General features: G+C 48.6%; 1 protein-coding gene across 1 annotated transcript in view; it reads left to right on the forward strand.

Annotated features, from left to right (window-relative positions):
* The first annotated feature begins 1,974 nt into the window (after nt 1-1,974).
* Nucleotides 1,975-26,770, forward strand: part of ptch2 (patched 2) — a 30,233-nt gene continuing 5,437 nt past the window's right edge. Inside the window, exons 1-17 of the mRNA XM_010891341.3 lie at nt 1,975-2,470; nt 4,069-4,261; nt 13,171-13,360; nt 13,464-13,533; nt 13,674-13,765; nt 16,563-16,758; nt 16,945-17,066; nt 18,543-18,690; nt 19,633-19,764; nt 19,878-20,126; nt 20,385-20,510; nt 21,279-22,158; nt 23,130-23,272; nt 23,404-23,584; nt 23,782-24,062; nt 25,295-25,432; nt 25,596-25,738. Coding sequence (XP_010889643.2) covers nt 2,228-2,470; nt 4,069-4,261; nt 13,171-13,360; nt 13,464-13,533; nt 13,674-13,765; nt 16,563-16,758; nt 16,945-17,066; nt 18,543-18,690; nt 19,633-19,764; nt 19,878-20,126; nt 20,385-20,510; nt 21,279-22,158; nt 23,130-23,272; nt 23,404-23,584; nt 23,782-24,062; nt 25,295-25,432; nt 25,596-25,738 — 3,527 coding nt within the window. The 5' untranslated portion in view covers nt 1,975-2,227. The remainder of the gene's footprint in view (nt 2,471-4,068; nt 4,262-13,170; nt 13,361-13,463; nt 13,534-13,673; nt 13,766-16,562; nt 16,759-16,944; nt 17,067-18,542; nt 18,691-19,632; nt 19,765-19,877; nt 20,127-20,384; nt 20,511-21,278; nt 22,159-23,129; nt 23,273-23,403; nt 23,585-23,781; nt 24,063-25,294; nt 25,433-25,595; nt 25,739-26,770) is intronic.

Consider the following 26,770-nt stretch of genomic DNA (forward strand, 5'->3'; position numbering starts at 1 on the left):
TTCATATGGCATACCCAAATGGAACAACATGTAACGTCAACTGCAAAGTATTTAGTTCATGTGAACTCTTTAACCCAGTTCCTTGCCCGTCTCCACTGGTCCATATGAGAATAAATGCAAGCATGCCTAGGTTTATGATAAATAAACACACGGTCGGCCCACTGCAGCACAGCTCAGCCGTCATGTGACGCGTGAGTGCAAGAGTGGTTCCGTACTTTGCGATTGAACACACAGAACCGGGGATAGGCAGGCCGGGCCAGAGGGAGAGGGGTTTATGTTGGGAGGCCGTGTGATGGCAGATATCTGGACAGGGGCATGGTCATCTCTGGGGTTTATTTATCCAAGGCCTCTAGACCTCGGCCCAGACCTCCCTCAGTTTGTTAGGCTTCAAGGGGCCCCCTACCACACAGGGCAATTCCTCACATTCCACATTAGCTCCAATTTCCAGCTGCCTTTTCCTCTCATCCAATTCAACAAATTGAGAAACTATCTGATTACTACAGTACCGGTCATGTCCGCCACTATGATATGGGTGGGATTATTGGCCTGAGGGGGATCGATTCCCGGCACTCCAGTCTTCATTCAAACACACTGTAAGCTAGACCTTGAGCCTGAGGTTAATGGTTGTATGAAATTAAAAAAACTGTTGACTGATGTAAAGTTGGATGCTTGTAAGTATAAAAAACAGTCATAGGGAATCTTAAAAACGTGATAGTCCAGGGGAAATTTTAAAGGACTTGGGTTGAAAGTGTGCAAGATTAAAAGGTTAAAAAGAGGGTGAAAAATACCTCCTCGGAAATGGGCATCTATTGCTATTATACATCTATAATACAGGTAGCGTTTTTTACTTCATTTATCGGCAGTTTGTTTTTTACTTAGCTGGGTTGTCATTTATGACTACCAAATTCATATTGTTATAATATTCCATAATAAAGAGTTGATGAAGACAAGTTGCTTGGATTGTTTTCACTACTCCTTTTTATGAAACATATAGAGCACAAAGCTAGGTGTTATTATGCAGTTGTTCAATGCACATGTTACAATATACTGCATAATAAACTAAATTGCTTTGAGAATCTGAAATAAAATGTCAGAATAAAGGACTTGACAGTAGGCTGTGAGAGAGGAAAGAAAAAACTACCTGGCAAAAGTAGGATAGCCTTTTCAAACCCCGTTATGAGTTTTATGTCCTACACAAGAGCTATGGACCTACAGCTGTCAACGTTGGATTCCAACACCACACACACACACACACTCTTCACAGCTGTTTGGCAAACTGCACAGCACAGTGGAATTAAAAATCTGTCAGTAAGTCCTGAGAAATTAAGTGTAAATAGACAAGACCACTGTGCACATCATTCAGTTACCAAGGGATTACGCTTTGTTTTATGAAATAGTAAGAGTCTTAATTAGGTCAAGAAGATTATTTCACTTTCAATATGTGAAACATTGGCTGGGGGAATTTAAGCATTTGTTTTAACCTGCTTTTTAACTAACCTTGACTCTTTTACAATTAATAGTTCAGGGTTTACTCTACTAAAATAAGAACCCTCATGCCAATTAAGTAGGCTAATTTAATACACAAATTTGACTACTCAGTCTTTTCTCCCTTTTATGTTAGAAACTGCTGCAACCATTTTTCTTTTGTTTATGTTAGATTTTGGATAAAAAATAAAATTGTCTGTTAAATCAATAGATGGCATGTGTGATTGCTTCTTAAAACCGAACTATGGCAATTGGAAATGTGCAGAGCAGGGCGGGCAGCAGTGTGCTAAGTTTATTGAAAGAGTTCCTCTCTCTGACGCCCCCTCGCCGCAGCGACCCCCCCCCCCCCCCCCCCCCCCCCCCTTCCCCCTAGATTTGAAGGGCTGCCTGGGTGGTCTCCCTCTCTCTCCACTTTGGTGAGCTGTTGCTTAGCAGCTAATAATAGGAGATGTTTGCAAAGTAATTTGCCTCTTTCTTGGCCAATGAGAACCAGAGCACTTTTCCATCAAACCACCCTTTTCAGGATTTGCGGAGGGGCTAACTTCTCCAAATGTTACTGCTACAGGATCAGAGGCAGACTTAGAGATCTGCTCGAGACTTCGAAACGTTGTTTTTTAAGCTATCTGGACGGATGAAGACTGAAGGATCTATACGGATTTGGGCACATAATGTTGGGATGGAGTTGCAAGACTTTGGCTCAAGGAAAGACTAGACTAAATTCTTCATTTTTTTTACCCGGTGGATGCTCTTGTATTCTATATTGGATTATTGTCGCTTTTGCAGAATTCGCACTGTTTGTCTCTTGCTTCGCCCTTTGCTTCGTTTTCTTGTTTGGACTATGGCCTCGGATCTCAGAGTCCCAGGGGCCGGTGTTTTTGGAGTTTTACCCCCAAGTTATACGCGTTCTCCGCCGCCAGTGAACTCAGATGTTCTCCGGAGACCCAGTTATTGCCACGCTGCTTTCGCATTAAAACAGATTTCAAAGGTGAAATTACATTTAATGGAATACATTTACTGTTAAATTAATCGTCTCTGTGAATGAATGTTATGTTGTAATACTTATGAGAAAACGTTGGTGTTATTGCTTTGGCTAAGCTACTACTCAAAACAATAAATAGTCTCATGAAGGTGGTTTATGTCAAAATGGGTAAGAGTGTGATATGCCGGAGTTTTAGACAAAGTGAATATACGCTAGTGATATTTCGGTGATTCGTGTAAATATTCTGGCACGCACTCATTCAAAACGTTCAGCGTCGACCGCACTATGAATGAAAACAGCTTTCACCATTCATTTTGGTAGCAATACAACTCCAAATAGTTTTTTATTTGGGAACTGATCAACTTAATTTGTAAAAAGTTACACTAATGGTCCCCGTGGTACGCTAGTTTGTTTGAAAATGTGGTGGGTCTTACAGAGGAATTCACTGATTAAGTTTTATCTAAGCATCACTGGACCGCATGAACGCTTGGATATGTGTCAAATCTCCTTAGTGAAACCAAAACATCTGTCCACTGTCTCTGAAGGCTACTAGACTGAGGACATTTTTTGAATGGGTAGACGGTCTTCAGACAGTGTTTGAATTCCAATTCTTTAGGAGTATGACTATTTCGTATAGGAACTGCTTATTGTGAAATCCTTGTATATCCTGTTAGAAACATATACAATAATGTGTTTAATCGTGAATGTCCACCCTCAGTTAAATTTGTAACTAATTCCAAAAGCAATGGATTTTATCGATTTTAGCCGGGTTTTTTATTTTGTGTGTGAGTGTGTGGGGGTGCTGCATATTGAAAATATGCAACTATAAACACTCCTCCAAATGCACAGCATTGGTTAAATCTGGATATACCATAGTCCATAGCTGCTTATTTCATATTGATTGCTGTTAATGCTATACATGGCTAGCAGGCTACACACCAATGCAGGGTAATCACTTGATATCTCATTATCCATTGACAACTATGCTGTTTCTTTTTTTGTTAAAGTCAGAAACCATGAAACCATTGTGAAGTAATGGGTTTTGATTCCATAGCCAACCCCCATGCCCCTGGTGATGATAGGCATGCTGACCCAGCTTGTGCCAACTGTGAGGCCCTATCCCAACCAAAAGACTGTGTGGAGTTGGGCCCTCAATGGCCTAACTAGATAATGGTTTCATGTCATATAATGCAATCAGGGTGTCTTCTGGCTTGATATGTTCTGACATTCTTAGGGTCTCTAGATCTGACAGTTCAGGTGCACTACTTCTCAAGGAAATGTTTTGCTCACATGACAACTGACATGTTGCTCAAGTAGATGTCTAATTCCATTGGCTGAACACTGTAATGTTGAACATGCCCTTAGTTTTGTCACACTATCACAATGAAACCTGCATTAGCATAGCATTATTAACACATCATTATCTGCCCTGCGTGATTTGTCCATGTAATCCTACAAAGACCACTGTTCATTTAGATAACATTTGGTCATCCATACCTGTACTGTCCAATGCAATAGCCATACATTCCATGTAATATGTGGTTAATGTGGTTAACATTGTAATAACACATTTCTCTCCCACCATGTTCCTCCTGTCTCTTTAGGGGAAGGCTGTGGGTCAGAAAGCCCCGTTGTGGATTCGGGCGCGGTTCCAGGCTCTTCTCTTTTCTTTGGGCTGTCACATCCAGCGACATTGTGGAAAAGTCCTTTTCATTGGACTGCTTGTGTTCGGTGCCTTGTCTGTGGGTTTGCGGGTCGCTGCCATTGAGACGGACATCGAGCAACTGTGGGTGGAAGGTGAGTCAGGCGTTCAGTTTCGGGGTATGTTTCGGGAAGGGGGTGGTCTGTGGGGAGAGGGGTATCTTTTGGCACAAATGAACTTGTAGACATTCTGCCATTTAGGCTACTTGAGTGGGTTACAGTAAACTGTATTGTTTTTGGTTGATTGACCTGTGGCATAGTTAGTTGGGTTGGCAACTCGCATGATGTTTGATGGGTACTGTTCTACACATTCATGATCAGGTGTTTGAGAAATCAGATAATTTATTGTTGATTTTGACAGTAACTTGTCATTGTATTAAAGGCTTTCACTATGTTCTTCATGCTATGCACTTGTGTAGGTGTACTTAGCCGATGGTAAAGTTGCTTCGCACTGAGTGGATACTGGTCAAAGCCATTCCAACTTAATTGCACACATGGAACTAGCATTCTTTTCTCTTGCTGATGTATGTTTTTTTTTTTTTTTTGCCAAGGCAGTGCCATGTTCTGTATTTTATTTGACGTCCTTTCCATTCACAGGCCGGGTTATCTGTGCATATTCGGGCAGCTTTATTTGGTTTTCACACTGCCAAATTCCTTTTAAGCCCCCTAGGCTTTTGCCGCACTCCTGATCCCAAGAGCAGATGGGCTGTGTGAATCGTTAGCAATCTTTGAGGCGCTGACCCTCCCCCCGAGCTCCCTGTGTGGTCCTTAACTATTCTTGGATTCCATTCAACAATAAAGGCACCCCCTTTCCTACAAAAAAAATAAGTGAATACAGCTGAAGTTTACCCACCTGTTTTGCACACTCGAAAAAAAGAGTCCCAGCAGTTGTAGTATAAACACTCCCTAAAGGTTTTATCTTTCACTATCAGGGTATTGTATTCCTTTCCAAAAACTTTGGCTGGGAAGGAGCTGCTCTGAGGCTGTCAATGAAATGCCTGTGGTCTGACATTCTGTGTTTGAGTTTTTATCAGATTAGCGAAGCCAAAGATTTTTCGGATTTGACTCGCTCACTTGTCAGCTTGTACAGTAGTGTTGATGTCTGACTCACATCACAAAAAAAGATATGAAATGGTCACAGTGTTGTTTGTCGTAATGATAGTATTTTGGTTATGTACTGGTGTGTATTTCATATACATTACAAAAGCTAATGGTTGGTCTTCTGAAAAGAAGCTTGTTAGATGTAGCCAGAGGGTTTGTTGTGCCTAATCATGGAATCATTCTGAGAGGGAAATGCCCAGATGCTGAAAAGGAATGCTGTTCCTTTAAGAGGCAGTGCCCATGTTTCTAAAGGAATGCTGTTCCTTTAAGAGGCAGTGCCCATGTTTCTAAAGGAATGCTGTTCCTTTAAGAGGCAGTGCCCGTGTTTCTAAAGTTTCTGCATGCGTTGTTTCCCCCAATAGCCCATTGACAAAGCTGCTCAGAGCTGAATGGAGAGTAAGTGGTTTGGTAACAAGGAGAGGTTCGTTCTCACACACACACATTCACACTCACTCACATACACACACAGAAACACATGCACACATAGCTCTCTGGCTCTAACACGTTCGCACACGAACACATACACACACAAACTCTTTCACAAAAGAGAGGAAATCTATTATCTAATTGGGCATCGAATTGTATTGCTCTCTAAGAAAAAAATTGATGAGTTTCCAGCAGTCGTTAACAGCAGTCAGTGCCGATTTTGTTATTCTATCTCGACAGGCATGTTTACAACTATCTCATTAGTCAACACCTCACGAGTTGGGACCCAAACATCAGAAGTAGCAGGTGATGCAATACAGAATGAAATCAGCCAGTCTTCTTGTTAACATGAGGTCGAGCCTCAACGCGAATGACTGATCGAGGTGCTGATATAAACCTTCATGGGCTCATGGTGGGACAGCTGTGAGCACCGGAAGCATATGTTCTCCATCGTATATCTTCAGGCCTTATCTGTCCCCAACCTAACCCCTACCCCCACCCAAATGACATGTTTGCCACCTAGCTGGTGTAGATATCCTGCTGCGTGTGAAGACAGACCACCAGGCTCTTTTTTAAATAGTTTCCTCCAGCCAACCCTGCTTTACCCTAGACCTGGGTAATGGGCTATGGGCCATATGACTATAGAAAGGGTTGTGTCACCCAAGGCTTAGCGGTGGCTAGTTAAGTCTGTTCTGAATGTGGATAGAATCTTGTAATTAAACCAGTAGTGTTGTTTATCAGAAAAGCATTAGAGAAGGTTGCTAAACACTCCGTGTCAAATTAGGACAGATTCTGTCTATAGGTGGACAAACGTTCACTGATTGGATAATAGGACAAAACACTTGATCCAGTTAGTCATGTTGTTTTTCTTTTGGACATGTATGAAGTTTTGCTACTGCCATGGAGAGCAGGCAACCACACAGGAAAAGAGCCTAGCTGTCATGGGTGGGAGCAGGGAGAATGTGACCTAGCGTGTATTGTCTGGGGGAAGAAAAGAGGAATAATAAAGTGAAGTGTAGGGAGATGGGGGTGGGGGTGGGCAGTATTAGGGGTGAAGGTTTTAGGGGTATACACTTCAGCATTTTCCCATTCCCTAAAAACAAGTGTGGCTTCCCTCTCAAAGGCCACATTTATTTCACGTTTCAAGTTCAAACAGGTTCAAAAAAGTATATTTACCGAGTAGGGAGTGTATTTTCTGATGATAAGAGATTTTGGTTGAGCTAGCATTATTGCGTTATAGGTTAGCCCGAAATGCTAGCTAGATATTTTGTAGTGGATAAAATGATTACCACTGAAAAGCATTTTAATATGGTATTTTGAGTTGAAAATAAAGTTTTACATATAAAGGTCTTGTAGCCCAAATTAACTACACTGATTTGTCTGGACACAGTTTTGGTGATCGTGACAGACGTGTACACACAGCCAAGCTGTGCAAATATTGCAAAGGGACCTGGGTAGCCAGTCCACCATATGTTTTATAAAGACACTGGTAGTGGAGGGGAAAAGAACATATACACAAAGCATGAATGACCTGCTCCACATGGATAACAGTAGGAACCTTCCAGAACGCTGGCAGCGCAAGCCAGGGCCTTTTGCAGGGGAACATGTGGACTTTTCAGTGTTTGGAACAGTTATCTAAACAAAAATGCAAGGTAAATGTTATAATTCATCAGAAAATACACAGTCTTCCAGTTCAGGGACTTCTACAAGAGAAAGACCGCTCTATGAGGCATTATTGGAGGTGAATGGCGAGCCACAGTGCCCCGGCTAGATAAATAAACTCCAACTGCTGAGCCTCAGACCTCACCAGTAGAAAGAACAAACAAGGCCAGAGTCAACCTGGGCCATTTGAAAATGTTTATTTCAAACCCCCGCCCCCCCAGCTCCTCCAGTCTCAAGAAGCAGACACCATTAGAATACAAAACCTCTCCAGCTCCCTCCATTACTGAAGTTGCCATTGACTGTCCACTGTGGATTGAATTATAATATGGGCATGTGGCTCATAAGATAGATCCTTTTTACATATTTACAGTATTAAAGCAGTGATTCATCTAGCTGTGTACGTTTCCACGTGTTATGAAGTGTTTAATATTCCGTGAAGACAAGTGTTTTTATGGGACTTGATTTTTTGACGTTCACAGCAGCGTATTACATTTCAAGACTGTAAGTAACCGTAGACCTGTTTAGCGTCCTGTAGTTTATGTTGCTTGAAAGTCACCGTAGACACTGGTGTCCATTTTTGGGAGTGCTCAAGGCCTAGCTTGGTTATAGACCTCCTGGATGTCTAGTCTTTTCCTGTACAACCTCTATTTCATTTTACTTTGACAGTTTTTATATCCAGCCAAAAGAGGTTGTTCTCCTTGGTCAACTTTTTTAAAAATTCACACCAGTCACCTTTTTGGGGAGAGTTTGTCCACTTCACTCTCTCAGACCGTTTGCCCCCTCTGAAAAAAAAGAAGGGAGAAAAACATTTTCTTGCTACTTGGGGGGAAAAGAAATGGTCCTTGGGCTCAATAAATTCATTTCTAGGCTGAATGAGACCAGCAATGTGGAAAAATTTAGCCTTTCACCATGGGATGAATGTATGTTTCAACCACACATTAAGCTGCATTAGCAGCCAGTGGAGTGCCTAATGTGACTATTTTTCACAGCAGCCAACAGTAGGGATGATTAGCATAATTAGTACAGGCAAGGCTATACATATGGAAATGGCAAGTGCCTAAATGCCAACACCAGTGGAAATTTATGTCAATGCTGACAGAAGTATCAAGATCTGAATAGAATGTAACTGATGCCGATAATTTTTTGCCTTTTCATTTGATGATATTGGTACAGTTTTCACTCTCAAATTGAACTTGTTTTGTTATCTTCGCTGTTTAAAAAGATATATACAGCAAAATCTCATCTTCCGCCACCCTGTCCTCATTACACACCCGACCCATGCCCCCTGAGACAGACACTGTATTTCCAGATAAGGTAGAAAGCCAAGGCCCCCTCTCCTGCATTGTTTTATTTGCTGGGAAAATGTCTTGGTCCATTTGCTTTTGTTGTGAAAGTTCCCTCTTTATTTTTCCCCCCTGTTTGTTAGGAAACATCTGAAAGAAATTCTTGAGGGGAATGACAAAAGCCTGTATTCAATGTCTGCTGCCCTGCCCGTATAGGTTCTGTCGGTATAAGGAGCCTCTCCATCTGCTAAGTAGCACATTGGACTGAGCAGGGGAGGTGCGGTTGGATTTGGTAAAGGATGGCCTATTGAAAATGGCTGTAGAACTGAATTTCAACAAAGACTTGTTTGACTTGTTTGTTGGCCCGGCTGTGCCAGCCGGGCCAGGTTTATCCCTGTTGTTTTACAGTGCATGCTTCTTAAAAACACTTTAAATGGATAACAAAGACCAGGGAACGGTTAAGAGGGTCTGAGAATCAGTCCATCGAAGTCTATTTATTATCTGAGTGAGGGAGTGGCTCTGTGTGCTTTTGAATTGGTACATTGGCAACTATGTGTTTTAAAACGTGTGATTTGTGCTACAGTAGCTGGCAACACTTTCTTTGTTTTATTCCATGGGTGGCTGAAGCAGGTAAAGCATGTCTCTTTCAGTATGTCTCTTCCTTGTGGGACTTCCTCTAAAGCAGCATGGGTCCTTTCAGTGGCCTCCTAATCCAGCTAATCTGGCCCACAACACTTTGAAGGTGGCCCCTGCTAATGGAGACTGGACTTGGACCTAGAGCTAGCATGTGAATGGTGCTGCTGCTGCCGGCTCAATCCTAATTGTTAACTGTTTCAACAATTCGTTTTTTGTGACGGCGCCCGAAAGTCTCTGAGCGAAGCCGGAGAAGCAGCTAGGCCTCCCGCGTGCGACCTTTCTCCGCATTTGATTGGTTAAATCGTGACTATTCTGGAAGAAGCTGTTTGTCTTTGAAGGTGACTGTTTGAAATCCGTTACCTGTTCACAACATAAGAGCTGACAACATAACACACAGGCAGCCTCGGAGAGGGTACACATTGATACACTGTCTCCTGTGACTGAGGTCTCTGCGGCTGGGCTGGACGGTGGTGGGCTGGACATGAGGGAGATTGGAGGTGACAGGGTCCAGCAGTGGTCTGACACCAAGGAGCGGAGGCTCAATATCTTGCCTTAATTACATGCCACTTTCCATACTGCCCACTGAGAGGGGAGCTAGCCTTCACTGGTGCATGCACAAACGAGCGTGGACGCACACACACCAACCTGATATGGCTGCCCTAGGTCCGAGCTCTGCGTGGGAGCCCTCTTGCCTTTAACATGCTACCCTTGTCTGATTTGTTTGTCTTTCTGGTCAGCCCCAACTACAGCTCCTTCTGAGAGAAAGGGAACTCCTATCTGGACAGAGATAAACTTTAGCCTGAAGAGATAGTTTGGGCCCTTCATCTTCTTAACCAATTAGATTAAGAGTTTGATGGATGGATTTTATCCCTGCATATGCTTACAGAATTATGGACCATAATTGTGAATAATTGGTCTTTATTGGATAGTCACCTCAGGGGTTATTGTGAAAAAGGATGAAGAGTGAATGCAGGGTCTTTTAGTTGGAGTGTGGCATCTTGGGGGGAACGTACAAACTCCTTGTCTTGTTCTGTCGCATTACATTGATATGATTTAGCTGTTATCTCATTTCCCCTTCCAACAGAGGGATGTTTCAGGACACTCATGTCTCATGTCTGACTCATGTCTGTATTTCTGGCACCAGTCTCTTTGTCAAACGTTATTCGGTCCTAATGCTAATTCTGGGTTTCAGCTCCACGGCCCGCCAAATTCAGACACTTTTCTCAGACTTTTCTCACCGCTTGGTAAGAAATACGCCTGTCTCTTTAAGGGCTGCTTGCAGCAGGCTGGAGCAGAGTGAGGTAGAGCGACCTCCATCTGGCGAGTGGCTGAATCTAGCAGAGCTCTCTCTCTCCCTCTGAGCAGTGACTGAGTGGCGGGCCGGGGCCCTGCCGGAGCTCTATCTGGGTGGTCCAGATGGGCGGAACGAGACACAAATAGCTATAATTTACTTCAGGAGCCCTGTAATTACAGGCACAAAGATTGAAACTCAGTTCCTGTAGATGCCCCAATGCATTAAACATGAGCGCGATGTCTCAAGTGAAACAAGAGTGTCTCTTCTTAAACGTGGTTTGATTTTAATCTGCGTTCGATGACAACTTAGCACATACTGGTGTGGCCCATATGTACTGTAAGCTGTTTTTGCTGGCCTGTCGTTTATTGGATCGGGTGGTTTCTTCACAACCAGAACGAAGCTTGACTTCAGAGGTGACAGGTTCCCTGAATGTGCAGCACTTTGCTTTTGGTTATTTGGTGGGTATAGGTACATGGTCGGTATAGGTACATGGTTGGTATAGGTACATGGTGGCTATAGGTACATGGTCGGTATAGGTACATGGTGGTTATAGGTACATGGTCGGTATAGGTACATGGTGGTTATAGGTACATGGTTGGTATAGGTACATGGTCGGTATAGTTACATGGTGGTTATAGGTACATGGTCGGTATAGGTACATGGTGGTTATAGGTAGATGGTTGGTATAGGTACATGGTTGGTATAGGTACATGGTGGTTATAGGTACATGGTTGGTATAGTTACATGGTGGTTATAGGTACATGGTCGTTATAGTTACATGGTGGTTATAGGTACATGGTCGGTATAGGTACATGGTGGTTATAGGTACATGGTTGGTATATGTACATGGTGTACTATCACAAATAAGTCACCTGCATTCTTCCATGAGTTCCCAAAATCAAAGTTGGCTATGTAATCTAGAAGCCTGAGCGACTGTGATGGGTTTCCAAACCAGTTATAACTTGATATTACACTTCCAGACTGTAAGAGAGCTGGGGATCATTTCTTTTTTCCTTCTCCCTCAATTAGAGGAGTTGGGTCTGGTTTGGGGGGAGGTGGTGCGAGGAAGACAGAGAGGAAGAGGGCCGAGAGAAGTAGAACGGCAAGGGAGATAGGGAGAGGAGTTAGAGAAACCGAATGAAACAGACAGGCAAAACAGTGAGAGGGAGAGAGAGAGAGAAAAAGAAAGGTAAGGAGAGAGAGAGAGAGATGTAAGAGGAGCAGAACTGCTAGAGAGAATTAGAGAGAAGAAGAAAGGCGAAGAAGAACGGGGGAGAAGCAGAAGGGCTGAGGTGGCCGCAGCGAGAGCCAGCCTCCGCCGGGGACTGTCATGTAGTGGAACACGGAGGGGCCGTCAGGACCACTCAGATCCCGAGCGGTGTGTTTCATGTGCCCCTGGCATGGCTGCAGATACCCTGCTCCTCTGGTAATTAGGGGGCTGGACTACGGAGTTTCCTCTCAGGGCTTTGATGCTTTCATCCCAGCTCTGCATACCACATCGACCCGCAATTTTTGCCTCGTTGTTCTCCCTCATCCAACCCTGCCAGCACCTTTTGTTCTTTCATCCACGCTACTAGTTTCTCCCTCTCTTTCTCTGAGGGGTTAGTTCTGGTGTGATGGAGGTTTGCGATAAAGAATGGATGGCATGTTTTGCCTAGTGCCCTGCACTGAAACAGTCTGTCTAGGCCAGTGGGGTCGCCAGTTTCTTACACTGTCTTGCTCCGAGTGAAACAGACAGTGAAACTGGGGATGGCGGTTCTGCCATTCCGTGTCATGCCGTGTTGTTACTGATGGGGTTTAGGCTCTGGGCACCAGGGCACGGCAAGGAGGATTTCCCTAACAGGACACATCTGTTTCACAGAGGAAGCCAATGAGGAGCTTCGACTCGTTTCTCTTGGCTAGACGTTTCATGTCTGAAGTGCCTTAAAGAGAAGGGGGGAAAAAAACAAAGCTGGCAAGGGCGTCGGTCGATCTGTGCTCGCGTGCGCCCCTTCTCCCCAAACACTCGTGGCGCGCTGGTTTTTAGACCCGTGGTTCCAGCGCTGTGCTCGTCTGTGTGCGTCATGTGCAGTGCTTGTTGCGCTAGTGTGATCATGATTTGAGCTGTGCGTAATCGCACGCCGCAGATCTCCAAACCCCCCCCCCCCATGCCCCATCCACCGTCTCTCCCAGGCCAGTCTGTCTCTCTCCATCTCTCCACCCCTGTCTGTCTCTGCTTTGGGTGTCTGTATCCCTTGGTCCTGTGCCAAGGGGTCTGGTTTGTACTAGACAGCTATTTAGAATGGAAGTGTTGGGGAGGAAGGAGGGGGTGGACAGAAATGTGAAAATTGGAAAGTCAGCCTAATTAATGACCCCTTGGTTGCTATTAAATACAACAGTCCTGGAGCGTTTTCTACCCGAGCCACAAGAACTCTGCAATTTGTGGACTTTTCTTCGCCTCACTGTGTCTGTTGATTGATGTTTCCTCTCCTGTGATAACAGGGTCAGTTGTCATGCCACACCACAGACACAACGAACTGAAATAATCCGTTAGCTCTTAAATACGTGGGATATGAGTGTCTGAACCCACCCGTCTCCATTTCTCTTCCTTTCCTCTCTTCTAGCTGGAAGCCGGGTGAGCCGGGAACTACGCTACACCAAGGAGAAGCAGGGAGAGGAATCCGTGTTCACGTCCCAGATGCTCATACAAACTCCCAAACAGGAAGGCACCAACGTTCTGACCCAAGATGCTTTACTTCTTCACATGGAGGCAGCGCTCTCGGCCAGCAAGGTCCAGGTGTCTCTGTTTGGAAAGTAAGTCAGCCCGTGGGATCACAAGGGATTTACGTTCCAGCTGAAGAAAGGGGGCTGTCTGCCGGCAAAGATATCTAACGTCCTGGGTGTCTTTTCTCCTCAGGTCGTGGGATCTTAATAAAATCTGCTACAAATCTGGAGTTCCTATCATAGAAAATGTCATGATCGAAAGGGTAAGTGGAACAAATCGCTCCCTGTTATTTTCTGGTCTTTTCCTGTTAGCATGTACATGCTTGGGCTGTAGGGCTCTGTGTTAAATATCATGCGCTCGGCTGTTTGCATATTAACTGATGAATGCATCCTTGGTTTGCAGATGATTGACAAGCTGTTTCCCTGTATGATTGTTACACCGCTGGACTGTTTCTGGGAAGGCGCAAAGCTCCAGGGCGGGTCAGCATACTTACCGTAAGTCCCGTGACATTTGTTCTTCGAATGGCGCTAATTGTTTTCATCCATATTGCTTGGTTTTCATCCATATTGCTTGGTTTTCATCCATATTGCTTGGTTTTCATCCATATTGCTTGGTAATCCTGAATGTGTTTTAGTGTTTACACGAGTCAGCTATCTTGAATCCTAGTATTAGAGTTCCATTAGCAGCCATGCTCGGCGAGCTTGGCCTGTCATCTTATTCATACCTTGGGTTTGGCAGGGCCAAGGAATGTGACTTGGCTACAACATCCCAATTGACCTCCTGGTTCTCACACACTCTTCATAACAAGAGGGCTTTAGTTTGGGTCCGACACAGTGGCAGCAGCAACGACCTACAGTGGAGGCAGTAATAACCTAACATCAAGCGTTGACTAAGGGGCCGGTTAGTTTTGTTGTTAGTCGTGAGGCCTCGTTCAATCGTCACCTATGCTTCTCCTGTCGTCAGAGCTGCAAGGGGGCTGAAACACACACCCACAGTCCCCCAGTCAAGCAGGGGAAGGCCCTCATGGAAAGGGGACAGGGAGGGAGGGAATGGGGAGAAGCCTGCTACTGGGTGGGTTGGTAAAGGGGGGGGGGCAGGGGAGCCTTTGGGTCAGACAATGGTAAGCATTCTTTCAGTTTACGAGTGAGTGTCCATCAGTGAGGGGCCCTGAAGGGGGGCTCAGCTTTGTCTGCTGCGGGTAACACTGTGCATTCTCATGGTAATCGCCGGGGCTCCTAGCTGTACGTTGTCCAACAAATAAAACGGGCATTATTCAAGTCTTGGTCCCCAAAGAGCGTACAAGAAATTAACAGTGGGGTTTGGTTATTTTAATACGCTTTTTTACCATACTCTCCCTTCGAAAAGTAATACATCGCTATCTAAATTGATATTTCAATTACTCTTGTTTTTTCACTTTCTGCCTAAAATATACGTTTAAGTGACACCATGGTTCAGTTTGAATGTGGAAGAGTCTTTAAAGGGGTTTTCTGTGGGCACATGCCTGCACATTGAACAACAAACAGTGTTTTCACCGGGCGGGCGGGCGGGCGGGCGGGCGGGCGGGCTGGCGGACACGCAAGCAGGCAGCTCCCTTCCTCTCTCTTGTGGTGTGAGAGGGGAGAAGGGGGAAGGGCCTTTGATGATCACAGATCCACAAGTATTCCCCTAAATCACAGCGTTGAAATATTTTTTTTCTTCAAAAATGTCGGTGTTGTTATTTATTTGCCTTTTCTTTTTTGCTGGGCTGAAGAGAGCTGGGGGTGGCCACAGAGGCTAAGCTTCCGCTTCAGTTCAGCCGAGTTTTTTAATGTAAAAAGAGGGAGAGAGGGAGAGGGAGAGAGAGAGAGAGAGAAAAAAACTTGAGAGAACAAAGAGCAGCAATCTATGGAAAAACAAAAGGGCCTAGGCCGGTTCACTCAAGCAAAAAATAGCAGATAAAGGAGGCTCTCTTTGCAAGCAGGAGCAAAGGCGCTTGGTATGTGGGAATGGGAGAGTAGCAGCTTTATTTGAAGCCACTCTTCATGAGTCACTGGAGTGAGGTTGGACCCACAGTTTGGACACTTTGGGGTTTCAGTTTTTTCCCTCTACCAGCTAAAGTAAATGCCCTCGAAGTTCCTACATTTTCCTTAAACAGATTTTACTTCGCTTACGATCCGTTCAACTTTAGGTCTTGTTGTTGTGTTGATACTGAGGCTAGTTGGATTATTCCATTTGAATATAAAAATTTAACATAAAATCCAACCAAATGGGTTTTAGACAGTGTTTGACATTAGTAATTGTCAGACTATCATGCAGAATACGTGGCGCAACTCTCACCACGGGCGTAAGGGAAAGCTCAACAAAAGACAATCATCAAAAACCACCTGGCTACTCCAGAAAAAGGTGACCTTACGACCCGCGAAGGCGAGGCCATTTCTGGTCATCGGATGTGTTCCGGGTAATGTGGTAGGATATAGACGTCACCAGGGCAACCCCGTACAGCAGAGGGTGCTTCCTCTCCACAAGTGCTCCCCTCGTACCGGTCAGAGCCGCCGACTTGGCGCGCCGTACAAAGTTGACTCGGTATGGCCAAAGCTGTCAACTGACACCAGAGCATTATCCCGCAGGCCACGTAATTGTCCGCTCTTTGGAGCAAATGATAAATTTAGCATTGGGAGGAGGACCCAGAGGCGGTGTCGGCGGCCACAGCAGCAGCGAAAAGCCTCCGGATTAGGCCTTTTGAAAAGGCTCTGTGAACATCACACCGCTAAACAGCGTGAGAGGCGGGCGGGCAGGCAATCAGCCCCCGGGCCTCCCAGCTGAGAGAGCACACAGACAGGCTCCCTGCTCGGCTCGCCCACCGTCCAGCCGGGCCTCTCGCCGCTCCGCTGCGGACTTATCAAGATGTTTGAGAGGCCGGAGGTAATTGTTATGACTCGACGCACAGAGTTAAGAAATGGGAGCGAGCGGCCTGCCCGGCGCGCCTTTCCCTCTGCATTGTGGCCCCGTGTAACAGGATAATAAACGCTACTTTACGGAGGCAGCGTCTGCAGCTCTCCGCCACCAGGGAAAGGCCGGGCGGAGGCGGGGCGGGACACGGACCTGCCAGTGGCGTTCAGGGAAAGGGAGGCGGGAGGTGTCAGGGCGACGGCATGGGTGTGAGCGGAGACAGAAAAGGGAAGGGGCGGAATGTACCGTGGCGTGGGGCCCCGGCCTGAACCCGGGCCACGTCGTTAAGACGGGGACTCTGGCCTGGCGTCTCCCACCACTCTCCCCGCCAGCCCTCCTCTAAGCCAGCGTGTTCCTCCACAGGGGGATGCCTGACATCCAGTGGATGAACCTGGACCCTCTGAAGCTGATGGAGGAGCTGAGCCAGTTCACCAGTCTGGAAGGCTTCAGGGAGATGCTGGACAAGGCTCAGGTGGGCCACGCCTACATGGACCGCCCCTGCCTGGACCCCAACGACCCCGACTGTCCCCACAGCGCGCCCAACAAGGACCTAGGAGAGGTAGACCAGTGCCACAATAACCCCATTGCTCTCCTTCTACCCCTTTTCTCTCTCTCTTACTCTCTCCCTCTACATATCTTCACCACCTATGTCCGTGCTTTTGAAGAGGCGGGGCGTGTTTTATGAGTCAGATATGCCTGGTCGTTAAACCGGCTAACCGCTGGTCCTGCCCGTCTCCCTCCACAGAGTCCCGACATTGCCGGGCGGCTCCAAGGTGGTTGCCACGGATTCTCCAAGAAGTTCATGCACTGGCAGGAGGAGCTGATCCTCGGTGGTCGGATCAAGGACACCCAGAATGCTTTGCAGAGGTAAGAGGGGTTGCAGGGAGTGTATGTGGGCAGGGGAAGCAACAGCCTAGCTAGCGGCGAGGAATCCCTCTGACTCCTAATAACCTCACACATCTGAGGAATCCCTCTGACTCCCAATAACCTCACACATCTGAGAAATCCCTCTGACTCCTAATAACCACACACATCTGAGGAATCCCTCTGACTCCCAATAACCTCACACATCTGAGGAATCCCTCTGACTCCTAATAACCTCACACATCTGAGGAATCCCTCTGACTCCTAATAACCTCACACATCTGAGGAATCCCTCTGACTCCCAATAACCTCACACATCTGAGGAATCCCTCTGACTCCTAATAACCACACACATCTGAGGAATCCCTCTGACTCCCAATAACCTAACACATCTGAGGAATCCCTCTGACTCCTAATAACCTCACACATCTGAGGAATCCCTCTGACTCCTAATTACCTCACACATCTGAGGAATCCCTCTGACTCCTAATTACCTCACACATCTGAGGAATCCCTCTGACTCCTAATAACCTCACACATCTGAGGAATCCCTCTGACTCCTAATAACCTCACACATCTGAGGAATGCCTCTGACTCCTAATAACCTCACACATCTGAGGAATGCCTCTGACTCCTAATAACCTCACACATCTGAGGAATGCCTCTGACTCCTAATAACCTCACACATCTGAGGAATCCCTCTGACTCCTAATAACCTCACACATCTGAGGAATGCCTCGTGTGTAGCAAGATCGGTTTCCTCCCCTGACCCCTGTGTAGGATAGGCCAATTAAACATGACGGACAACCACATAAACCGGGAACAGATTTGTTGTGGAGAGGAGTGAAGAAAAACCGAGTACACCAGGGAAAATGTGCGTTGTAAGGAAATACTACATCACATTTCTAATGCTAAGGACTTTTTGTAATGCTAACATTTTAACGTGCTGTCATACGTGTGTGAGATGTGACCCCTGGGCTCTTAAGTATTCCGAACACCTTATTTCATTTCAATTGAATTTGAAAACCACAGCACAAATAGGAATGGAGTGACGGTGTTCGTCCTCAGCAAATCTGGAAGTGAAAGGATACAGTCCACTAAAGCCACAGACTTTATTCTATAAAGATTTACGATAATCTCATTCACATTTTTTGCGTCACAGTGCCAAGTCGACGGATAGGTGGCGGGACACCTGCCTTCACCTGTTCAGGCATTAGATATCAGCGTTCAGGAAAACTAGGCAGCTGCTGACTTCACTAGTCTTTTCCTCTGCTTTCTTTGTGCAGACCTGGTCTGTTTTACATAATATCGAAGACAGGAGCGTCTTGAACAAAGATGTCCTACATTTTATAGTATTTCTGTGGAGTGGGAGGTGAATGTTGGGATTTGTTATGGGGGGGGGGGTGACTTGACTCCTGTGTGTGACCTCAGCTCACTTGGCCGTGCGTGTCTGACTGTGTCTCCCTCTGTCTGCTACAGTGCCGAGGCTCTCCAGACCATGTTTCTCCTCATGAGCCCCAAGCAGCTCTACGAGCACTTTAAGGACGACTACGAGATCCATGACATCAACTGGAACGAGGACAAGGCCACCGCCATCCTGGAGTCCTGGCAGAGGAAGTTCGTTGACGTACGTACGGGTCAGAACAACAGCATTAAGTGGCGCACTAAGTCTGCTACCAAGCATTGGACCGCGTAGGGCATAGGCCGCCATTTAGGACGCGGCCCTGCGTCTCTGGGTCCCAGCTGCGCTGCCTGGACATTTCACCAGCCTGTCTACGCCCATTTGAGTTATACGGCAGGGAAATGAGAAACCGCGGAAGAAACCGGTGGCGTACATGAGGTCGTCTTCACGTTGGCTCCTTTTTCCTTTTAAGTTGGAGTCGTCCACTTTACCTACCATGTTAATGTCCCTCCTTCCCGTGTCCAAGCCTTGTTTTGCTTTGACCAAGGGAATGCAACGTCTGCCTGAATTCCATCAATCCTCAGCTGCCTAGTAAACGGAGTCCTCCAAGGAGGCCACTGACAGACTCTCAGTTATAGGAACAAGCTGTTTTTGTGATAGCTGACACCCAGCATGTTGGCTGCAGGGATGGGGGGGGGGGTCATGCCTCCAGCAATGCCCACTCGCAGGAGGGGGGAGGGGGGGAGGTCACTGTAAAAACAAAGTGCAGGGTGGTGGGTTCCCCTGGGGTTGTCGGACATTCACGGTGCTGACGGAGGAGCTTGGGGGAGACCATGCGATCTCATTTGACCCCCCCCCCCCCCACCCGACCCTTTGCTCTCTGGCATCTGTGGTCATTATTCCTCAGTTGTCAAGCTTCTACACACATAGCTTGTTTGTGTGCTGTCGGCCTGGAACACTAAGTTACGAGCATGCCCTTGACTGTTGAACAACACATTGTTTGCATAGGACTGTCAATAGGAATTCGGGTGTGACCTGACTTGGCCTTAGGTACCTGACTTGGCCTGACTGGGGGACACGCGAAACTGCTACTGACTTACATCATAGAAGTCTCTTAAATCAACTAAAGATCCTCATATTGACTTCACCTGTATTTGTATCCCTCAGGTGGCTCATGGTAGTATCCCCCAGAACTCCACGTCGAAGATCCACGCCTTTTCCACAACCACCCTCAACGACATCATGAAGTCCTTCTCCGATGTCAGTGTTATCCGGGTGGCTGGAGGCTACTTGCTCATGGTAAGGGACAGTAACACTCCTCTGTACCGTCCTCATTGGCAGACAGCACGCTTACCCGCTGCAGCGCTGAGTTAAACACCCCCCCCCCCCCTTCTCTTGTGCCCTTGTCTTAGCTGGCGTACGCCTGCGTGACCATGCTCCGTTGGGACTGTGCCAAGTCCCAGGGAGCCGTGGGGCTGGCCGGCGTGCTCCTGGTGGCCCTGTCAGTGGCGGCTGGTCTGGGGCTGTGCTCCCTGCTGGGTCTGTCCTTCAACGCCGCCACCACACAGGTTCTTCCCTTCCTGGCTCTGGGGATCGGTGTGGATGACATGTTCCTCCTGGCCCACTCATTCACAGAGGCTGGCGTCAACATCCCCTTTAAGGTAAGCTAGCTAACTCCCTTCCTCAGGCGCCAGGCGTTCAATCAGCTCTACTGCCCCTCTAACTTTTTCCACGGTATGCGTTTCGAAACACATGGCACTGACTGCAGAGCTGACCTCCATCAAGGAGTGTACTGAATAAGGAATTGGGGGGTGTTTGGGATGCTCTTGCTTGAATCTGTTGGACGGACAACAGCTACTTCTATTCATGTATTCTGGTTAGCCTGGCAATAACGGCTGTGTTTTGGTTCCCCCGTGCAGGAGAGGACGGGGGACTGCCTCAGGAGGACTGGCACCAGCGTGGCGCTCACCTCCATCAACAACATGACGGCCTTCTTCATGGCTGCCCTGGTTCCCATCCCAGCACTGCGCGCCTTCTCCCTGCAGGTACCAGACGGAGCTGCACGCCCCACACTGTTTACATTGCCCAGCTAATTCTGCCACGGAACCAGTAATGCCAGGCGCACACACACATACATACACACACACACACACACAGACACACACACACCGACACGCTACGCAAAGTGGACTGCAGGCCTTTGCCATAAAAATAAAGAAAGAAAAAAGTTTCAGAAGTGACATTTATTTGTGTGTGCGGGAGGGGGGCTTTGTTCTTTTCCTCTTTTTATCGCTCCGTGCACCTACTGGGCTGGACCGGGCCCCCTCCCTCCCCAGGTGGGGAGGGCCAAATAATCAGAGGGGGAGTGGATCAGTATATCACCGCGCCGTCAGCCTCTGTGATCTGCCCACCTCCCCCTGGGTGGTCTGTGGTCCACTGGAACCATGCAGACTATAATATCAGCCCCAGGGCTCTGGAGAAGGGGGGTTGGTGGTGGTGGTGGGGGGTGGGTCCTGCACAGACTCGCACAGAGAGAGCGAGCGGCGGCCTTGTGAGCCCCCTGTCCTTCTCCTCAATTCCCCGGCTTGTTGACTGTTTTTTGCCGGTGATTTAGGGAGCGTTTTCTTCCCCCTCCTTCTCTGGGACTAAATCCGAGGCCCTAAAACAGCAAGGGGGATCGAATGTTGAGCCTCCCTTTTATTTTTTTTTGTGGTGCTGAAGGCGGCAGCTGTGGGGTCGGGTTACGGCATGGAAGCCGAAGTCGCAAACAGGGCTGGCCCCTTTCTTTAACAGTGTTTCTCCCCCCCCCCCAGGCAGCTATTATTGTGGTGTTCAACTTCGCCATGGTGCTCCTCATCTTCCCGGCCATCCTGAGTCTTGACCTGCATCGCCGGGAGGACAAGCGCTTGGATATCCTGTGCTGCTTCTACAGCCCCTGCTCATCCCGCGTTATCCACATCCAGCCGCAGGAGTTCTCCGACGCCAACGACAACGCCACCGGCCGCGCGACCGCCTCCCAGACCACCACCACCTACACAGGCTCCACCATTACCACCAGCACCCAGATCACCACCACCGTCCAGGCCTTCACCCAGTGCGACGCGGCGGGCCAGCACATAGTCACCATCCTCCCCCCGACCTCCCAGATCTCCACCAGCCCCCCCTCCGTGGTGGTGGCCTCGTCCCCCGCTCCCCCGTCCCCCACCGACCCGTACGGCTCCCAGCTGTTCACCCCATCCAGCTCCACCCGCGACCTCCTGGCTCAGGTGGACGAGACCAAGGAGGCCCGGGAGTGCGTCCCGCTCCCGTTCTTCCGCTGGAACCTGTCCAGCTTCGCCCGGGACAAGTATGCGCCGCTCCTCCTGAAGCCGGAGAGCAAGGTGGTCGTGGTGGTCCTGTTCGTGTCTCTGCTGGGCCTCAGCCTGTATGGGACGACCATGGTCCATGACGGCCTCTACCTGACAGACATCGTGCCTCGCGACACCAAGGAGTATGACTTCATCGATGCCCAGTTCAAGTACTTCTCCTTCTACAATATGTACCTGGTGACCATGGACGGCTTCGACTACGCCCGGTCGCAGCGCCTCCTCATCCAGCTGCACAACTCCTTCAACTCTGTCAAGTTCGTGGTGAGGGACGGCAACCAGCAGCTGCCCCGGATGTGGTTGCACTATTTCCAGGACTGGCTTCTGGGTAAATACACGGGGAGACCTGGTTTTATTTCATTCCGCGAGGCGTAGCAATATTGCCGCTAGGCTTAGTCAGTGTTTGTGTGTGTTTCGAAGGGAACTCTCGTCTGCGGGGCCTTGGGGTTCCATATCGTTTTGCGGTGTCAGGGTCTTTTGAAGTGCCAGATTGTTTTTTTTAATGTTTACCTTCAGTCTGAGGGGCGGACAATGGGAGGCGGATGAAAGTTAAAGCCTGTTCGGAGCGAAAGTTCAGTAAGGTGGTTTTCTCCAGTCCCGCCCCATCCACTAGGACTGGAGGCTAGGTGATGTCGATGGAAGGCCAAAGGTCATCTCCCTCACCTCCAGCGAAAAGGTGTCGGAGGTTATAGACTAGTCATCGGGAGGGAGTAAGCTAAGAGGCATATCGAGGGCGGGTCGCAGGAAACCAGGCCCACCCGTTCCAAAACATGAGGAACCAAGCTTTTCAATATATAGAGAACTGGAGTGACATAAAAGGCTCTCTCTCCTCTCTCAGCCTGCCCCTCCTCGCTATTTCCTTTCTAGTCAGGATCTCCCTGTAATTAGAGAAAGGCTGTGGAAACCGGTTCAGCTGCAGCGCCAAATTTTGTCATTTAGAGAATACGAAAGGCTTTGCTGGTTGGTTTATTCAGCCCACACATACACACAAGGAACAGATATGCGTGTTTTTGGAAGTATTTGTGGGGTATGTGCGTGTGAGTGTGTGTGGTATTGTAGGTGGTTGATGTTTAGATCCCTCTGTAAAACGACTTATTTTAGTTGGCTGACTCATTTGAAACGTGCCAGTCCGCCGTCATGTTTTCACTGGTCCAAAGGAGCGTAGTACTCGAAACATCTTGTATCATTTTGTGGCCCTTTCATTACAGGAACTCTATAATATTACCACCATTGGCAAGCAGTGGTAACAATGGACCGGATAGGTTTAACTGTTTGTTCCAATCTTTTCGTCTTCTTTAGGACTACAGGCTGCCTTTGACGCGGACTGGGAAGCAGGCCGGATCACTCGGGACAGCTACCGCAATGGGACCGAGGATGGTGTTCTAGCCTACAAGCTTCTCATCCAGACCGGCTCCAAGAAGGAACCTTTCAACTACAGCCAGGTGCGTGGACTTACAAATAACAATCCCCTTACTGAGTTCAGTAGAACTCTGTTTCCCAGGTCTCACCTCACTCTATTTGATGGCGAGGTCAAGCCACTGCAGACCCTAACCCCCCCCTGTCTCTCCACCAGCTGGCTTCACGTCGCCTGCTTGATGAGGATGGTCTGATTTACCCGGAGGTCTTCTACATCTACCTGACGGTGTGGGTGAGCAATGACCCTCTGGGCTACGCAGCGTCACAGGCTAACTTCTACCCTCACCCCCGCGAGTGGATCCATGACAAGTACGACACCACTGGAGAGAACCTACGCAGTGAGTGTCTGATGAGGCCCCGCGAACCAATCATCCGTTCATTCAATTTTTTTTTACACCGCTTCCACCCCGCGGACGTGTGTCTTTCGTCTCTCGTCCCCGAGGGATGGTCAGCGCTGGCGGTCGCTCGTGAACGACAGCAAGTTTCGAACGGGAGTGTCTAAACCCTCGTGCAAACCTCTCGTCCTCCCTTTCAGTCCCCGCGGCCGAGCCCCTGGAGTTTGCGCAGTTCCCTTTCTACCTGAACGGCCTGCGGCAGGCTTCCGACTTCATCGAGGGGATCGAGAGCGTGCGCGCCATCTGCGAGGAGTTCACCCGGAAGGGAGTGCTCAACTACCCCAACGGGTACCCCTTCCTGTTTTGGGAGCAGTACATCGGCCTGCGCCACTGGTTCCTCCTGGCTGTCAGTGTGGTGTTGGCGTGCACGTTCCTGGTCTGTGCCATCCTCCTGCTCAACCCCTGGACCGCCGGCATCATCGTAAGTGCCCTGAGCTCAACGCCCCTCCTCCTCTTTCTCCTCCTCTTTCTCCTCCTGGGCCTCACTCCCTCAGCACAGCTCAATAACCCTGCCACGGAGGGAGAGGAGGCCCCGTCTCTGGGGAGGGCCCTCGGCGGGTTGGCCAAAGGGTGCTGCTCACACCCCCAACGCCTTTGTCATTCTAATCTGGCCTGGCCGGGCTTAGAAAAGGAAATGCAAAGGAGCGGCAAAGCCTCTCCTGAAGGCTTTACCTCCAGTTCCCTTTGTCAAAAATTGGGGACAGGACGGATCTGCCCAGTCGCGACCTTGGCCTGCTAAACCCATCCATCAGGCCTGGGGGGGGGAGCCTGTCAGCTCAGCGGCTGGGAAACATTTCACACAGCCGGGTGGTGAGGGGTGGGTCCCCGGGCTGCCCTCCCGGTCGGCCCACACCGAAGGGTGACTCTCGTGACCAGCCGTTGGGGCTGTGGTGGCGCAATTCAGTCAGTGTGGGGTAGGTTTTAGTTGGAATACGATGGATTCAATTAGTAGTCAGTCAGAGGGATGGAAGGCACGATCTTCCAAACAGAGAGAGAGAGAGAGAGAGAGAGACAGAGAGTGAGGGGACCTTTCAGGCCTGCATGTGCACAGTCACATTGTCTCCCTTTAAGCTGAAGCCTCTATAGTTTCACTGCCTATATGTGGCCATGCAATAAAAACAGGGTTTTATCATTTCCAATTTGACCGTGACCAAATTGGGACCCCTGCCAACATCAAAGGTTCACCGGGCTAAGGATTTTCCGAGTCCTCTCTATCTTGTTAAAAAGCGAGGGAAATTTTTTTTTTTTTTCTGAACAAGTACATTAGTGGTGAAATGGTGTTGGCAGGAATGACAGGCAGTAGAAGTGGAGCTGTGAGAGCCTGTATTTTCTTTTGTCTGACACCGTCACTCATTCCGACAACCCTGAAAGAGACAGCAGCCAGGAGGATGGTGGGGATATGACTGAAGGGACTATAGGGAGAGGAACTAGTGGGACTAGAGGCACTAAAAATAGTGGGACTGGGGCCTGAGGGTCATTTGATGAATCCTCCCGGACGTAGGGTCGAATATTCCCTGATCTAATAATACCCTGTAAATAGAGTTGTGGAAGATGTGCTCCGTCTCTCAACACTTCCACCCCGCTCTTCAATGGTCACGTGTCACTGTGACGCCAGAGATGTTCCGTCTAACCGACTCATCCTCCTCCCTTCAGGTGTTCATCCTGGCCATGATGACGGTGGAGTTGTTCGGTATCATGGGCCTGATCGGCATCAAGCTCAGCGCCATCCCGGTGGTGATCCTCATTGCCTCAGTGGGCATCGGCGTCGAGTTTACCGTCCACATCGCGCTGGTGAGAAAAAGCTCCGTTGCTCCACGGTCAGGGGGTTGAAGGAAGCCTTGGGGGAAGTCAGTGGAGAAGCATTTGTCATGGACAGATAGGATGCGCACACTAGTTTTACCCCTGGAGCTGCAGGCGGCCTAACCCTAATCTTCTGTGTCGATCTCTTCCCCAGGGCTTCCTGACGGCCATCGGCAACAGGAACAAGCGTTCCGCGGTGGCCCTGGAGCACATGTTCGCCCCTGTGATTGACGGGGCCATCTCCACTCTTCTGGGCGTGCTCATGCTGGCCGGCTCCGAGTTCGACTTCATCCTGAGGTGAGTGGGACAGACCATGACACCCCTCCCCCCCCCCAACACCCCCCAGTCCATATGTCGCCTTTGCGGAGGAAGCGGCGGTGTTGTTTTTATGCTGCTGAGAGTTGGCTGAGGAAATGAAAGCTTGGAGACAGTTGTCCGTTTCTTACCCGGGGTGAGGGAGGCTCTCCGGGTGGGGGGTCAGGGGTGCCTGCAGGTGGGAATGCGGTTCCCTCCACCTGGCCCCGTCTGTCAGGGGGTGCCGCTGCGTGCTTGTCTCCCTTAGCGTCTCTGCGGACTCGCCCTCGCGGCAAAACAAATGGAGAAAACATCAAGGGTGTGGAACAGCTGCTCGTAAACATGTAAATGTTCACCGGGTGGTGGCAACTTGGGCGCGCGCGCACGCACGCACGCACGCACGTACACACCACGTCCGGACCATTATTACAGGGAATCAGGGAACACTGCAGTCGTCTGGTCGAGAATAAAAAAGGGATTCCGTCTAATAAGATCATGATGTTGAAAAAGGGCCTGGGTTAGACCTGGCCTGTTGGACCACCACCCTCACCCAAGGCCTCTGGCTTCTGTTTCAGGGCTCTTTTTTCACTGACAAAATGCCTCAGTGGAAAAAAAGCAAATAGCAATGTTTTTCAGCTGAATCTGCCCTCAGCTGGAACAAACCACAGCCTTGAGAGCAGCCTCAAACAGGCCCATGACATAAAAATCGCTTACTGAGAAAGCAGGGCAGCACATTGAAAATATAAATACGCTCAGGGTGGCTTTTTGGCAGAAAACGTACCAGGCATCTCTTAAGTGTTTGAGTCAAGCAACATGGAGAAACTGGGAAGGAAGGAGAGTTTTTCCAATGTTGAAAGGGGAGCAAGAGTGAACAGGAAGGATAATAACAACAGGCGAGAAGACTGACGAACGGAGAGTTGTTGGGAGAAGATCCATGGTTCCATAGTCTAGTGGTGGAAGTCGGTTGGACAGGCTTATTGGTGGGCTAGCGAACACCAGGAGGAGGGCATTCTCGCTAGGAGGTCCTGTTTAGAT

The sequence above is a fragment of the Esox lucius genome, chromosome 3 (assembly GCF_011004845.1).
Source record: "Esox lucius isolate fEsoLuc1 chromosome 3, fEsoLuc1.pri, whole genome shotgun sequence".
Classification (NCBI taxonomy): domain Eukaryota; kingdom Metazoa; phylum Chordata; class Actinopteri; order Esociformes; family Esocidae; genus Esox; species Esox lucius.